The sequence below is a fragment of the Cheilinus undulatus genome, linkage group 23 (genome assembly GCF_018320785.1).
Source record: "Cheilinus undulatus linkage group 23, ASM1832078v1, whole genome shotgun sequence".
Taxonomy (NCBI): Eukaryota; Metazoa; Chordata; class Actinopteri; order Labriformes; family Labridae; genus Cheilinus; species Cheilinus undulatus.
Window position 1 is genome coordinate 17395405 of NC_054887.1, and position 16712 is coordinate 17412116.

General features: G+C 40.0%; 1 protein-coding gene across 2 annotated transcripts in view; it reads right to left on the bottom strand.

Moving 5' to 3' along the window:
• Positions 1-16712, bottom strand: part of plxna4 (plexin A4) — a 283307-nt gene that overhangs the window by 85125 nt on the left and 181470 nt on the right. For both annotated transcript variants that reach the window (XM_041780599.1, XM_041780598.1), the window contains exon 6: positions 785-908. In XM_041780599.1, the coding sequence (XP_041636533.1) occupies positions 785-908 (124 nt within the window). The remainder of the gene's footprint in view (positions 1-784; positions 909-16712) is intronic.

Sequence of the window (16712 nt, forward strand, 5' to 3'; positions counted from 1 at the left end):
GCATCTGGTTGTAGATGTTTGGACTGATGAATTTCTGCTTTGTGAGCCAGGAATTGGTTGATTGGAGCTTGTAACTATTCTGTCTTTTATTCATGTCTGGTACACTGTTAAATGCGCTGCAGTCTATTTTTTGTCAGAGCATATTTTTTGGGCTTTTTGCCTCTATTTTCTATAGGACAGCTGAAAAGCAACAGGAAACATGGGGAGAGAGAAGAGGGTAAGACATGCACCAAGGTTGGGCATTGATCCTGCAACCAGTGCGTCAGGGACTAAAGCCTCTGTTTATGGGTGCCTGCTCTACCTACTGAGCTACACTGGTACCCCAGAACACTCTTGTCAATAATGGTATTAAGCCCAATAAGGGTTTTTTCTGGTTAAATAAAATTACATAAACGAATAAATAAATAAATGAAAAACTTTTAATTCAATAAAATGCCACATTTAAATTTGAGATGGATAATGGTGACTATTGACATTTCCAATCTTAGCCTCATATTAGACACCTCACTGAAACAGCACTGTTATTTTTCTTCTACCACAGAAAGCAGTTTGCAGTGGCATCCATAATAGATAATAGGATACTGTTAAAAACTCTTTAAATTCATGGTATTCAACTAAAAACTGTGTTTTATAATAAATACTGACATTTTAGAAATAATGTTGTGAAAAAAAGTACCCAGGATATTTGAAAAGCAAATGTTACGGTACAAGTGGGGTTTCTGAAATGGTCTACACTCAGAGAAATCCTCTGTTTTTTAGTAGGAAGAACTGAGTATCCACTCACCGTGACACTAAACTGGGACACTGAGATGTTGTTTGGGTGAACGCTGAGACGCACACACTGCTTGATGTCTGATGCAAAGCGACGGGGCTCTGATGAGCGCTCACATTTCTCCTTTCTGGTGCACCTGGAAAAGAAAAAAAACACACGAGAAGCGGGTGTTATTACGGATTACAAATGCACATACACACATATATAACGATCTTGTAACCTGACCAGGGCTTACCCCTTTACGCCTGTTGGCACAGGGGAAAAGGAGAATGTCCCTCTGCTCCCTGACAGACGAAGTTGCACACATTTATCATATTTCCTCTCTGGCAGCATTCAAGCTACAGTGTCCAGTGAATGAAAACCTCGTCTCCAGTGGGGTGGGAGCAGTGGCATTTAAAACAATGGGTGCTCTATATGTGGAAGTGGAGCTGGACCATTGGGACAGGGGTAAGGCCTCGTCTTTGTAATGCTGTCTTAATGACTGGCATTCATGGGCAATGCCAAGTGCAGGTGGAATTGTGGATGTTGTTGGGGGGAGGAAGGATTTTTCTGCCTCTTAATACCACACCAGGTGGTCTAATCCAGGCCGTTACAGAAGTTTGGGGGTGTTTGAGGCTGGACCCTTTGTGCTGTAAAAAGAAATTACTGGCTTGTATTAGAAACTTTATCCCTTGCAAAGAAACTCCCCATGGTTTAAGCACTTAAATGGGTGGGTTTGTACACTTAGTATCATTCCTACCAAACTATTTCTTTAATTTTTAAGTTTTAAACTTAAATGTTATGGAAAATGTGCCTGATAGAGCACTGAGGAAGATTACGGTTTTGGAAAATGTATGTACTGTGAGAAATTTTGTGAGAAATCACCGAGCCCAAACTGCACAATAACTTCAACCTTCTTCTCCTCCAACTTCCTATAATCCCCTTATAAACTCATGTGAGTCCCCTATTGATTCAGACAAAAACTTTCTGTGCAATTACCAACCTGGCAAATCCAGAGGGCCTCTAAAACTCCTCATGACAAAGGAAAGAATGAAACGAAAGGAAGAGGTGCTAATGAACGGATGGGCAAAAAAAGACTTTCTAGGTGGTTGACGTATGAGATAGAGTAATACCTTATGCTGCAAGAAGCTTTTTATCCTGAATAGTAGAGACTGAGGGAGGCTGGGTTTTGACCTGACATGAGTATTGTAAAGTTAAGCGGCCTACCGTGCCGCAGAGACAGACATAAAGAAAAAGAAAAAGGAATAATCTGAAAGAGAGAGGGAACAGGAGGTGGGGTAAATAGTGCAGAAAAGAGAGAGGAGGGAGAAGAAAGCAGGAGAGAAGCGAGGTTTAAAAGGAAGGCGGCCATTGTTGGCTTTCTGTGAAGCTTTGGCTGCTAAGCTGGTTTGAGTAGGGGTTTAATCGCTTTGGGTTCTTTTGTGCTCCTCTATCACTGCTGTCTGTTCCTCCTTTTCTAGCACTGATTTAATAAGACCACATCATAAGCACCTCCAGGCAAACACACATACAAACCCACAAATGCACACTTTAACTGGCAAACATACATAAACATACAGTCTGCTTTTGCAGAGCCACTGCAATTCATGCTAAAATTACAGATGCTCAACAGGATATTTGAGTGAAATCTTTCTTAGATGAACAGTTTTAGTGTTAGAATTTGTTAATGGGGTTTCTCTTTGTTATGGTTCATTGACAGTGTCCCTGTTTTGGTAGAAAAACCTCACATTTCATGCCAAAATGACTAAAGCATTATTATCATCTACTGGCACTATTTGTTTAAGTGAATCATTGTTGTGATGGACTGAATCATTACAATTAGAAGAATAAAAGGATGAATTTACAATGCTCAGTCATTTCTCCCTCTGATTCTTTCAAACACAGATAAGCAGAGTAGATAGAGCTTTTTGTTAAGATGCAGGTTTATAGAGAAAACAATGGGCAATGATAACAATAATGGGAATATTTAGCATCTTATGAGGAGTAAAGCCCCCAGCTGCCCTCAGAATAGCTGTCATACAAAAAGAATTAATTCTGATTCACTAGAAATGTTCTGTTTACTAGTTTTCTGCTTTTTATTATCCAACTAACAGCCGTTACTAATAGATTTTCTTCTCTGCGATAGGATAATTCAGATCAGCATGGCATTATGCAAATAGTCATATCACTTGTTGCTTCAAAGTAGAAAGGATATAAAAGCTAATTCATCTACTTTTGCCCTTGTAAAACTATAGCAAAAGGACAAATCTGATTCAAATCATACCATCCTTTTATTATTAATCATGTTTATATTTGCGCTGTTTAAAGGATACTTTGCTGACTGGATGTAGGAGACCTAGTAGCATTTTGATTTATGAGGGGTGTGCCAGAGTTGATAAAGGCTTGTTATAACTCTGCAGAGGGTCAAAGTCATGACATCATGTCCAAGCTTGTAAATTTAGACAGTAGCTGCAGTAAATAATGTGAGGAGGACTGTGGAATGAAAGCTTGAGGATATGGGTAAATAGCTGGATAAGATGAACCAGAGTAAACAAAAAACAAGCTTGGAATTTGTAAGTATTAGTCACAGCTGAAAATGTTTGATTAATACACAGTTTTAGAGTTAAAAGACTTATTTCAAAAGAGTAACTCCTGTGAAAAACCTTGCCTGTAAATACATCACCATCAAAAAGGGACATCACATGCTCCACAAAGTGGACAGGGGTCTAATTCAGTTTGCTTATTATGCAAATGTGAAGTGAGCTTAAATGTTTTTTCTTCAGACCTCTGCCCATCTCCAACAAAAAGCATCAGTCTAAAGACATTTCTTGTGATCAAAGTGTAGATTGTGAAAGTTTTGCATTTTGGCATAATGAAAATGAATGCATGTTTGTAGCTGTAAGCTCTACTGTATGTTTGTTTTAATTAATGTATACTGGCACACCATTACATGCACAACCTACATGCTGAAAATGACAAGTTTTGACAGAAAGTTTGATTGCACATAATGCATTTCAGAGATTTATCCATTTTAATCCCATGGCTTGGCTCTCCGTGTGCAAAAGCTCCACCAAACAGATTCTCTCTGACACTATTATGCATGCACCATCACTGCATCCTAGGCTTAGTGTCGCCATAGATGATTGTGATTTGTTTACAGGAGACAAACAAACCCTACAGCATTTTCCTTCTCTCCCTTGGTGTGGAGTTATCACAAGTTCAGTCAGACCTTTTCCCCAGCACTGGCACTGTGCTTAAACAAAGTGTGAAATTGGAACACAGGTAAAGCCCTCTAGCTTGAAATGGTGTTTGCAATGCCAGCTTCTACTGTATACATTGTAAGAACTTTTAGTTGAGCAAGCCAGGGAAATATATTGCAAGTGGATGGCCTCTGTTTATCTGTTTATGGAGATGCGATAAAGCCCTGCAGGGAGTGAAAATTTCATCTCTTTCCCAGAGTCAGAAGGTCACAGACTTGCTGTGCAGGACTAGACAGACAACAGGTGGACTTATTAACTTTCACCATGCTAGACATGGACGATACAGAGGCTGTGACTCAGCGGATAAGGAAGGTTCTTTTTCTCTCTCCACCTCCTTAAGGTCTGGATTTTAACACTTGTGCAAAAAGTGTGGGCACAGTGCCACTGTAGAGTTTCAACAGGGTTTTCTAGAGAAAAAGTGATCTTTTTCTGTTCCACATGGGCAATATCTTTAACCTGACACACCAGATAGACTGTTTCAGATATCCATTACATAGATATTTCACATTCATATGGGAAAGCTTCCATGGAGAGTATTTGATAGGGGCAGGACTTAAAAAAAAAAAAAAAAAAAAAAAACTTGGAAGGTGATTGGATGAACATTCTGTCTGTCACATTAATGATGATCACTCTCAAAATGAGGTTGTTTGAATGCTGCCGTAGTGTATGAGCAGTGCATTATGGTGTGGATAAAACTTATGCCTTATGCAGGCATGTGGGAAGAAGAGCAAAAACATCTTCTCTGCCAAAAGAAATTTGCACTGGACCTTTTGCTCTTGTTTTGATAAAGTAATGTGGAGCAATTCTGACAAAACAACCTCTTTTCAGATGCATTTGAGCTTATTGCTTCAGCAGTAATAGCCACTGTATATACTGGCTTAAAGAACAACTCAACCCACCTGTAATGATTGCAAACTTATGCCAGGGAACTAATGGAAAATAGAGGAGAAACTTGTGGTGTCTGTCTGTGGCTACCCTGAGCTTTAGGACACAACATGCCTGTTCTACTGGCACAAGAATAAAAAGATCAGATTGCCTGGTAAATTATGAAAATTTTTGTCTGTCACTTTGTCACATCAGACATAAAGCAGCAATCCTCTCAATGTAGTCAAGCTCAGCTATGTTTGTTGACAACTGACTGAAATGCCAGTTGTGGGGAAAGGAAGCCCCTCCCCTCTCATGTCTTGTGGGCACTGGCATACACACAGTATGACGCCAGAGTGAAGCGAGTTCTTTGCACCAATTAAACAAAAATTAAGCAAGTAACCTCCCTATAGGTGATTGTTCATGTTTGGTGTGAACACAACATAAAGGCTTTGAGTCAGCTAAACCCCATCCTTAGATACCAGCTTGTTATCCTCGAATGAGGTTGATTGGTCCGAACCATGTTTGGTGTTGGACAAACGGTGTGGATTGAAGGTTTTCAAGAAGGATTTGCCTGATGACAGAGATGGAAGCTGGCACATATATCTGCTTTGCAAGGTTACAAGACCTTCTCCCAATAAAAAAATCCAAAACTACTGCTGTCTGGTCTGGCTCAAAGGGAGGTAGACTGGTATATGATGTTTTGCTTACTCAGATGCATTTATACTGAAATAAATGGTTTGGGTTTTGCATGTCAAACACATACTTACCATTTCAAACCCTTCTATTATTTAATTCTGGAAAATCAGTGACACCACTCTGATGTGATTCATTTCCTTATATATGGTGCTGACGTCCTTTTGCTGCTTTAAAAGCTTGGCATTATCAGAGTGAAGTGCTATGTGATTGATTCAATTATAATCCATTCAGACTTTGACAATCAAAAGGATTGCATCTTTTGTAACAATAAGAAGCATTCCCTTCTTTTTAAAACTATATAATTTTGTGAACCCAGAACATCAAGATAATTTAGATTTCAAACAGCAGTAATATTAAGTCTGACAGTGTCTATCTTTCTAAATGCCCAGCACCTATTCATTTAATTAGTAAACACTGCTGTTGTGCAAAGCTGTTTGAGTGAAAATGGCACATTATATGAGAGGGAGCTGAAAGGATTAGATTGGCCTTGAATGGAAAGTAATCTGCACCCTTGTTTCTCAGAGCCTTTGATAAGGTGAAACAATTAGAGGGAGACCGAGAAGAGGGCAGAGAGGGATTCTTTGAGCCTCTGCAATTGTTGCTGATGAGGTTGTCACTGCTATTGAAAACTAGATGGTCTTTTGGATAAAATATTTAATCACATACGGTTATTATTTAGCTCTTGGAAGGCTAAATTGACAGTGTTTAGAATAAAAGATAATCATAGTGAGTTGGGCATTATGTGATCAAAACATCCATAAGTATAATGCACATATATGCATCTTTCAAACCAACCAACTGCATATTCTTTGATTCATAAAGTTTGAAATATGCACCTGTTTAATGAGGCACACCCTGAAAATGACAGATTTAAAACTTAACAAAATAGCACAACAGAATGAACACAATGGCCTGAGTCTGCATCAAACATACTGCACAGTATTCTGTTGTATTTTAAAGTACAGGGACACACTGTAATTCTAGGCTTGATCCATTTCAGTTGAAACTAGTCGGGTATCAAGTGGGGTTCAGGCTGCAGGGCTCAGGGGAGCGAGTGGGGAGAGCACATACTAAAGAGAGGGAGCAGATGTATCTGGCCATGTGAGACTGCAGGTGTAATGCATATCTAATGTGAGGCACGGAGAAGGTCAAGCAGGCTGGGAAATGAAAGCTATTAAATTCTCACAAAGCCGGAGTCCAGCCATCCTCAGCTCTATCAAATGTTCATGTCACTGGAGGGAAAAACATGTGGACATACAGCACGCTGCACACAAGAAGAAGACACACAGGAGGTATATTGAAGTATGTGTGCAGGTATTAAACTGCCCAGGTATTCCTATATAAATAAAATACTTCCCTTCAGTTAAATTAATTACATTTTTATGAAAATATTTATTGTATGTTACACATCTTAGTTTGCCTCTCTGCTGTTTGTGGTAAATCAATGCACAACAAACAGGCAGAGTGTAGTCCAACTGAAACTCAATTACCATAAGACACATGCATCATCAGACACTCCATGGAATCCTATACATACTAATAGCCTGAGGCTGTAGAAGGTAGTGTGACACAGAGATCCAGTCAAATGACTCACATCTACACTCAGCCTAGACACAGGCACTGTGCCTTCTCCTGCTATCATTAAGAGAGGTGGCCTGCAGAGCAGAAATGCGCATGAGGGGCTGGTGGGGGAGTCATTACCTGGCCCAGTGGCCATGACCCTGTTGCTCCCGGTAGTACACACACACTTCCACACGCATTCACACATTTACACAAAATCTGTGTCTTAAATAAGCCTGCGTCCAAAGACATTGAAATTGCAGAGTGGCTGCAGGGTCTAGAAATCTGTGAACCATTCTCTTTAAGCACTACAAATTCAAGAACACTGTCTGAGTGGTAAAGTACATAGAAACCCCGCTGCAGAGTTCAAACAGGTAGCCGAAACAACATAAAACAACCTCTCAAAAAGAAGCAAAGACAAAGAAGAATACTGCCAAATTCTCCTAAAATTACAATGAATGAGTTGCCCAACAGCCCTCATAAATCCTAAGTTTCTCTCCAAAGTGCACAAACACATCACTATAAATGGCGATCAGCAGCATCAATCTGGCCCTGAGGGCAAGCAAACAGCAGCTGTTTCTCTCTGTCGTGACTTTTGGTGCCTCGCACTCCACCACAGAATCTCAGCAGCTGTCAAAAGCTTTGCCGTCTCTCTTTTTCTCTCACATGCACACGCAAACGTGCACAAAGAACCCACAAACAATCCCCTGGCAGAGCTATCTAATGGTGGGCTGGTGTGGCAGGCTTATTACGCTGTTTATCTCGCATGTGTGATGTCACTGCTGCCCCTGAAGATGCTATTAGAGCAGGGTCTCTATATTAAAGTGCTTTATCTGTCTGGTTCCGAGGTATGCTGGGATGTGGGTTTGTATGTTTGTGTGACAAAAAGAGAGATGGAGAGAGTGGTGCCTCCACGAGAATATTTACTTTTAGGAAATCTTTTCTTTAAACAATTAAGGAAGATGTTTGACACAAAGGAAGCACAGGGGGCAGTATCTTTACAAATATTCTTTTCAGTCATTCAGCCAACAATACTACTGCTGGTTATTTGTACAACAAAATTACAGAAAAAACATGTCTTTCTGATTTAGATAATAATTGCAGCTCTAAGCTTACTAATTCTTGGTGTTTAGAGTTTAAAACATAAAATCTTGGCTGAGATAAGACAGAGAAATGATGTAAAGGCTAATGTTGGAACGCCTCCAAACAGCTCGTATATCACTGTCCCATTTATTACTGCTTCCAACACAATCTGACCTCCCAATCATAAAATAAAAGCCCAGACACTGACAAGGGAAAACAAGAGCTTATCATTGCAGCACATCTACAGTATTTCCCGTGGTATTTGTGAGCTGAAGTCCCCTGTTTGATGATGTTTTCATAAGAGCCCCTGAGGGTGATAGTGCAGGACACTGGAGGGCTGCTTTTCAATGTGCCCTCTCAATAGCGCACTTGGCTTTTATCTTCTATATATTGTGTTATGATCCGCATGTGTGCAGCTGTAGACGGCAGCATATGATACTATTGATCCAGGACGTCAATATCCAGCCTGCGGAGCTACGGTGTGTTAATTTACTGCCACAGGGCAGTTCCTAACATGGAATGAGAAATAACTTTGGTTATTATTTTATATGAAAGAGAAGGGGGCATTTAGAGGTCTCTAGAGTCTTTGCATGTATTGCTTACAAAGGCTGTTATGCTATACAATCATAAATGAAACATTGCGACTTGTGGCACATTCAAAATCAAGACGTCTAAATACACAGAAATATTATAGACAAACATTGTTTCTTGAAATGTTTTGCTTGTAAAGAGATCGATCACAGGGATAGTGAACATTGATGAATAGCTCTATTCAGGGTGTCAAACAGGCTTAAAGAAGAGTTTCTAGCCTTCATCCAACTACAGTAGAGTAAAATATTTGAATTTCTTGGGCTCATATAGCTGAGAGCATTGGTCCCTCACCCCAGGTTGGGGACTAATGCTTTCAGCTGGGGGGCGCCAGAGATTTCAGGGGGGCTTTGTCTGCTTTGAAGTTGACAAATTAAGATTTATTCATACCAAGTAAATCATGATAAAACACTTAGGCAATAGTTTATTAAAAGGTCTCATAGTAAGGCCATTATGTAGGACTATTTCGTTGGGATCAGTGTTAATTTCAAGAAGATCTGACTGCAGACTTCTATGATGGGGCGTTTTGGGCTCATCTTTTGCAGACTTCTACAAGGGGGCGACCTCGACCATGGGGCAGGAAGTGATTAACATTACCCTAGCAGGAACCAGAATGACATAACGAATGACATTTATTTGCCGCTACTGTCTGGGGTTACAGTAAGTGGCTACTTTCCACAACACCAGAATATCATGACAAAAAAATTTAAAAAAATTTACTGGGGGGGATGAATCTAAATTTAACACATCACAAACTAAGGAAAACCCAAAGCAGATTAGGGTTAGGCACCCAAACCCTAAAGTTTAAGGTAGGGCAAGGGGGATAAAATTAAAAATAATACCACACAAACTAAGGAAAAACCAACAAGGCTTAGTACACTTAGTATGCTTAGTAAGCTAGTAAGCTATTTTAAAATTAGTCTTAGTCTTCAGATTAATATGTCTGATAGTTTTAGTCACAAATGTGAAATACACCAGAGCCCTTATGGCAGGGTGTTTACTATCACTTGCTATCAGAGAAAATGCTGTGGATTATCAGTTCAAGTTCTGCCCGTGGCTCCTTTCCTGCATGTCACTCCCATATCTGTCATCCTTGTTTCCACTTTATCCACCATCCCCATCTTTAACAAAGGCTTGGAGCCCATTAATTCCCCTTTAGAAATAAATTTTATTCAACAGAACTTTCACGTTATTCACATTTCAATTTAAATACAGGATACAACAAATACAATGTAGATTGGTGAATTGAAGGTCAAAATGTCTAATTTATGATTAAATTCATAATAAAAGATACATACTCATGATATTAAATGTCTCTGCATGCACGCATAATCTTACTGACAATGTTATCTTCTGGGGATTACTGTAGGATTATATAACATGGTTATTGTATTCTTACTATGCTGCTGTTGCCATAGCACCACCTCCATGATGGGACATGAGATGTGACCTGCATGAGTACTCACTCCCTGGGGTGCTCTCCATCATAGTCAAAGTGAACAGTATGTGTATGTGTGTTTATTCTGAGTTCCTGCTCCTGAAGTTTAATTTATGCTCCTCACTTGAAGATTTCTCATCCTCGCTCTTTTTTTCTGTGAATTTATGTAACCTCGCCCCTCTCATTGCACGGGATATAAGACTTTAAAGCTTCTTTCTCTTTGACTGTCACCACATCTTTCATTCATCCTCTCCATCTCATGCTACTCCCAGTGTCTGGTTCATGCTCTGCCGGACAAAAGAAAGACACCTTCCCTGCTGTGAGTGTGTGTTTGTGTGTGCATGTCGTCTCTCTGCTGTCTCTGTTTCCCTCTGTGAGGAAGGGTGACGATAGGTGACAGTGAGCAACGATCCCGACTTAAAAGTGGGCATTGTGTGTGTGCTTGTGCCTGTGTGCTTGGGCACAAGCACGCACAGATTGGTTTGTGTATGTGTTGCAGCACTCCGTTCCGTCCTGATGCCCCTGTCACTTCTTGGCCTTGTTCCTTTCCCTCAACTTCTTTTAGCCTCCAGGGCGATACGCAGGGAGGGTGAGAGCAGTCACCCATACTCAGGGGACAGCCACCCTCCCCTGGGCACGGACATCAGAGAGAGTGACATGGATGCAAAAATCTGCAGATCAAAGAAACTATTCAGAATAAATTTGAAGTTTGAGAGTTGGTCAAGTCACTTAGGAACTGTTTTATAGCCAACCCAGGGTAGAAACTTTAGCTCCATCTGAACGGCTTAGGTTGAAATGGAGGGTCAGTAACCACCATGGACGATATTTTGGTACAGACAGTTCTTGCCTAAAATCTAGTGCATGTCAGACATTATCATAGATCATGCAAAAAAGACACAAAAGCCCCCAAAAGTTAAGCCAAAAACATTTGAAGCTCCCTCCAATGACTGGTTGCATCCTCCAATGTAATAGCTGGAATTGAGGTTGAACTAGAAAATCAAAATACATGTTAAATATTTTATCTAAAACACGGTTTCTATCCTTAATGTTAGCTCTTCACATGCTGATAAATGCCTGAGTGTTCATGAATATTTTTAATAGTTATCTAAGGTCAATTGACACCATAATTGTTAGCTCTAATGCTGCTGTTTTTACTGGATTAGCAATAAGGGGGATTTGGAAGAGTAACAGAATACACACACATAAATCATTGTCTCTAAATGTGTTTGCTTCAAAAGGTTGCAAGAAACTCTACCTACCCAACCTTATTGGTATTTTACATGTGTTTGACATATCAGAGTGGTGAGAGCATATGTGCCCTACCTTCCTCTAACTAATCTCTACTTCGCAGACCTGAGGTGCTCTCATTCCAAAACCTTGTGCATCCTTGCATCCTCTCCTTGATTGACCTGAAAATCACTTTCCCTCCACCATAATGGAGGATCTTCCAAATCTTTAAATGCACCTGGAGGATAGAGGAGGCTTCTGGAGGAGTTTAGAGCAAGGAAGACTTTTTAACCAAAGGAGTAACATGATTGGTTTGGAGGTGTGGCATCTGAGGAACAACCACACCTCCAAACAGTTCATGCCTTTTTTCTCATGGTTTATTCTCACAACGCTGATCTGCTTAAAGAAAAGTTAACACTCACAGATAATAATTACACTGATGCACTTTACAATTTTATGCAGGATTATTTATCTCAAAGGATCGTGCCATAACATGAGGTGTCAATCTATTCATCAGTTTATTGTATTCTAAAAACAATATTGATAAAACTCAGAGCTCCATTGATTAGTGTTCAGATCGATAGAATGAAACTGAAATAAAAAAATGTCTCAGGCATCATTCCTAATAACAGGGATCAGTTCACAGGGATCTCATATTTATCCTCTGTGCTATCTTCCATGCATCTCTTGTTTAATTTCCTCACTGGAAGGAGCTAAGATGTGAGGAAAAGATGTGAGTGAGAGACACAAGGAGACAAATCAACTGACAAAGACCTCAGAGATCTAAATGTGTCAAGAGCCCTTCAGGCAGGGTGTTGCTATCACTTGTGTACATCAGGAGGAGGTGGAGCTGCATCGTCCATCTTTATAATTACTCACTAGACACAAACTCTCTGCTAGAATCTGTTGGAAAAGTGGATATTCAGACAAAAAAAGTCCTCTTAATTTCTATTTAAGTCTCTGGTTTCATATTATATTCCATTATTTTGTTCTTATCCCTTCATCATGTTTGCTTTGTTTCTCCTTGTCCTTGCATCTTGGCTCACTAATTAGAGAGAAATAGTCGATTAAAGAAAATAAATTTTATTCAGGGCAGCTTCTTTATCTTGCCTTACTCTGTATCACAAATAAATTAACCTTATCAAGTATTCATTTAAAAGCTCTTCTTAGTGTTGTTTTGTTCAGTAATAAACTAATTTAACTGTGTGTAGGTTAAATATCAATTTAGTCAGTCTAAGGCAGCAACAGCCCATACAACATTAAAGGAGCTTGGAAGTTCAAACACCACTAAACAGGTGATCAGCACACAGAAAATGACATGTGGATTATCAGCCTTCTCATTTCTAGTCTGGCGTCTGATCAGGGCTCATAGTTATCTTTTTACTCCAAAATGTGGCTGCTCTAATAGACGAAGAATTCTCTTTTTGGTGTAAACAATTCCTCTCTCTGCCAACAATATGTTTCAAAGCACTTTCAGCTATCTCCAGGGGCAGGCTAGTGGTCGCCACAAGCCAAACACGAGTCTTCTGCAGCATGCTAATTGTGCCACTGCAGTTTAATTAGCATTACTTTGGCATACCACAGTAATGAGCACACCGAGGTAACGGATGACTGTGACACAGCGACAGGTAGCGACGGTGCCGAATTAATATGAGAGAGAGCACAGACAGAGGGGAAGAGAGAGAGAGAAAAAGCATTCGATGGATCTGCCAATTAGCTTTTCCCTCTGAAAAGGTTATTCGTTTGACAGCACCAAAGATGTCTTGGGAAAACAAAGGATTTAGAAGACAAGAAGCTTTGCAGCATGACTTGCAAGTTTTATAAGCCCTTTTTGTGTGTTTACTCATGATTTCTTGAACTTGTGTGCCATCCTCAGATGCTAGTGCATGTGTTTGATAGCTGTTAATTAATATGTGACTGCATGACACAAGAAAACAACTTCAAAGAAGCAGTTAGGGAGGTAATACATGACTCATCAAATATTTTTCACTATACAGTTGCTGTCTGGGTTCACTAACTCATTCTGCGGGTTTCCTGTCGATGTTTTCTTATTGATTGTATACACAAACCTTCTCTAATGAACTAGGGGAAGCCGTTTGCCTGTGGCCTGTGGTACAAGGACTTTACTGTCCCCATTTGGAAAGGGGAATCGATGTTTATGAGTGTTTGGAGGAAGAGAGGAAAGGTTTCAGAAGAAAGAGAGGATGGGTGGGCATGCTTCTGAACACAAAACATGCTAGTGATACAAGTATGCACAAGCATGAATGTATAACCACATACTTGCAGACTAAATTCTTGTCAACATGCAAACATTTGCAGACACCAACAAAAAATACAGAGAGAGATAAAGCTGCTGAAGACAGAATGTGATTTAAATATGATAGAGAGGGGAACAGGAAGAAAGAGAAAAGTTGGGGAGGGAAAATAATCTCAGTTCTCTGGGAACTCCTATCACTGCCAAAAGAAGAGACTGAGATATGTCAGAGACATTATTAATGTGCAGATATTGCGACATTAGCACTACTTGTTTCAAATTGACATCGATATCACAGCGTAATGGGAGATATTCCCAACATCCATGCCAAATATGATGACATTCGTTCTGACAATGCTACCTCACCAAATATGGTTTCCAATCTGTCTCACTGTCACACATGACAGGCGCCTTGACAGCCTAGTTAACCACTTACAAAACTGACAGCTGACAGAGCAGCATTAGGGGAGGTAAAATATCCATAATGTAGCTGTTATACTTTTGCCATGATGGTTCTCTGCAGAGGTGCCACTTAGGTAGTTAGAGGGGCTACAATATGGATAGAAGCCACACAGAAGAAGTGATATATGTTACACAACAGTGGATTTAATGCATAAATCATTGACAAGAACTTCAAACAGCCATTTGTTTTGCAAGAGTAGTTCCACTAGCAGTTGGCAGCCCAATCAGTACCAAAAGAAGTCCAGAAGCCTCAATTGCTCTACTAGTTTTGACTCAACTCAGCTACATTTTTGTTAGAAGATCAGGCACTTGCAAAGAGAAGCTGTAGGAAGCAGAACAGAAGTGCTGTATGTATGAAGAGAGCAGATGAGTGCACATGCACATTTGGACATTTCAAATAAGTAAGTAAAATAAAATAAAGCCATTTTTACACATAAGCTGAAAGAGACCCACTGTTTATAACCTGTATGTTTCAAAAATACGTTTGTGATCTGAAAAAGCTGCACAGACTCCAAATAAAAAACATTATTACCACCCTAAAATACAGAGCTGCCGATTTGCAAAGATTTGGAATTACTTGTGGACCTCTGTGTTGCCTGAAATACGGTTGGTAATTTGCCCTGACATTTTTACTCTGCAGTTACAGATATGGTTGATTCACACAGGATCAAAAACACAGATGTCCTGCAGAGGTCTCTGGGTAGTACTGATCCTGTGTGAATGGGGCATATGATGATTTTGCTATAGCAGTGTTTCCATCAAGAATTTATAATTTGCATGGAGAATTCTTTAGAAGTAAACCGTTTTTATACGCATTCTGTTTTGCAATTCAACCACATACACTATAAAAGCCAACTCTTTCCTTGAAATACACAGCTACTAGTAATCTTCTATAAGAGACCTCAATGAGACTCTCCTCTGATTGACAGAGTGTGACATCCGATGTCAGTGGTAAAAGAGTGGAAAGAAGGGGAAATGAAGAAAAGTAGTAGGCTGATATGAGTGAAGACTCCGTTCACCTGCCGGGCTAGACATGCATTAGCATAAGTCGTGCATCTCAGCAGAGTAGAGCAAGAGGATGAGTGTGATAGGCCAAGACAGTTTGGTTGACAGGTGAGGCTTGAGTTATGGCAGGGAAAACCACAGGAGGGGAATCTGAAGAAGTTTCCCATGAGGTTCAAAAACATACACTGTAGAGGGCGTGAAGGATGTGCAGTTGATGGTTAGATAGGAGTTTATGTCCATAAATGAAGATATTTGCCTTCTAAATGAATGGTCAGTGTTTGTCAAGGACAACGACTGTGATCAGACACACACAGGTGCACTTTCCTCCCCTGTTGATATCCTCCCCTGTACTATTGATTGCCTTTCTCCTCTTCCCCCGGTGTTCTCTCTAACAGCTCCTCTCACCGATCTATAAAGTAAATAAAGGCAATGCTGATAGAGAGAGGAAGACAAAGAGCAGGAGAGAGAGTGCTTGCAATTCTGTTTGCTCTCAGACTAGCGAGGTGATTTCAAGGTTGATTGGGAACAACAAACTATCTGGGAGAACACTTTGAAGATGAACCGCATGCTATCCTTCCCCTCTTTCAGTACAAAGTAGGTGTGGGTGGGAGCGAGTGGGAGATTTCTCCCTGTGTTTTGGCCTTTTTGCTTTATCTTATTAAAGATGCATTGTTCAAGCCTTTGGTGTGCAGTCAGTGGACGAGGCAGGGGGCTTGTTTTCATATTTTAATGCAGTGTAGAAATATCTTTAACCTTGGCTGAGCCAGGAGAAGTATTTCACAAGACAGAAAAAAATAACACAACTGTACTCTTTATATTCACTTCCTTTTGGTATCAAAATGCTGCCATTCATGTGTGGACGGATGCACGGCTCATTCGTAGGTTTTTCCTTTGACTATGTTCTCTTGTGTCATGCTAAGTATTACAGTTTGGGTGGTTTTAATTAAGGGCTACTGCTGTTAATGTACACGTTCAGAATGTACATAGCACCAGTGGATATTAAAGTCTTAGCGGCTGTGGAAGTCTATGTTTTGCCATAAAATAAGATTATAAACTTCAATGTCAAACATTTAGGCTAATTAGCAGGCACTAAGTCAAGACCCATCATACATCCTCAAAATTCATGTTAACTATTCCTTCCAGGGTTTTAAAGCTCAAGAAATATTCTTATATTTAATATCCTGGTAGAAACACTTGTTTCTGCTGTTTTTACATTGATATCTACATGAAATTCAACAGAAAGACTTTCTTTTTAAAGCCATTCCTCTGAGCAATATAGATGAAAATGTTATTCTGCCAAAGAGTGGGAGAGAAAGCAAACTGAAGGACATAGGATCCTCTGAATTTTAAGTACTCCAGCTTGCACTGCATATGTTGCATTAGTTATGGCTGAGATGTCTGTAGGGAAGGGCTTTGGGTAAGGTGTGTTTGCCGCTTTGAGTGCGTGTCAGATGCAACTATTCACCAAGGACAGACACACTGAATTAATACTGACTTTATCAACCTTATGTGAAGTCACTT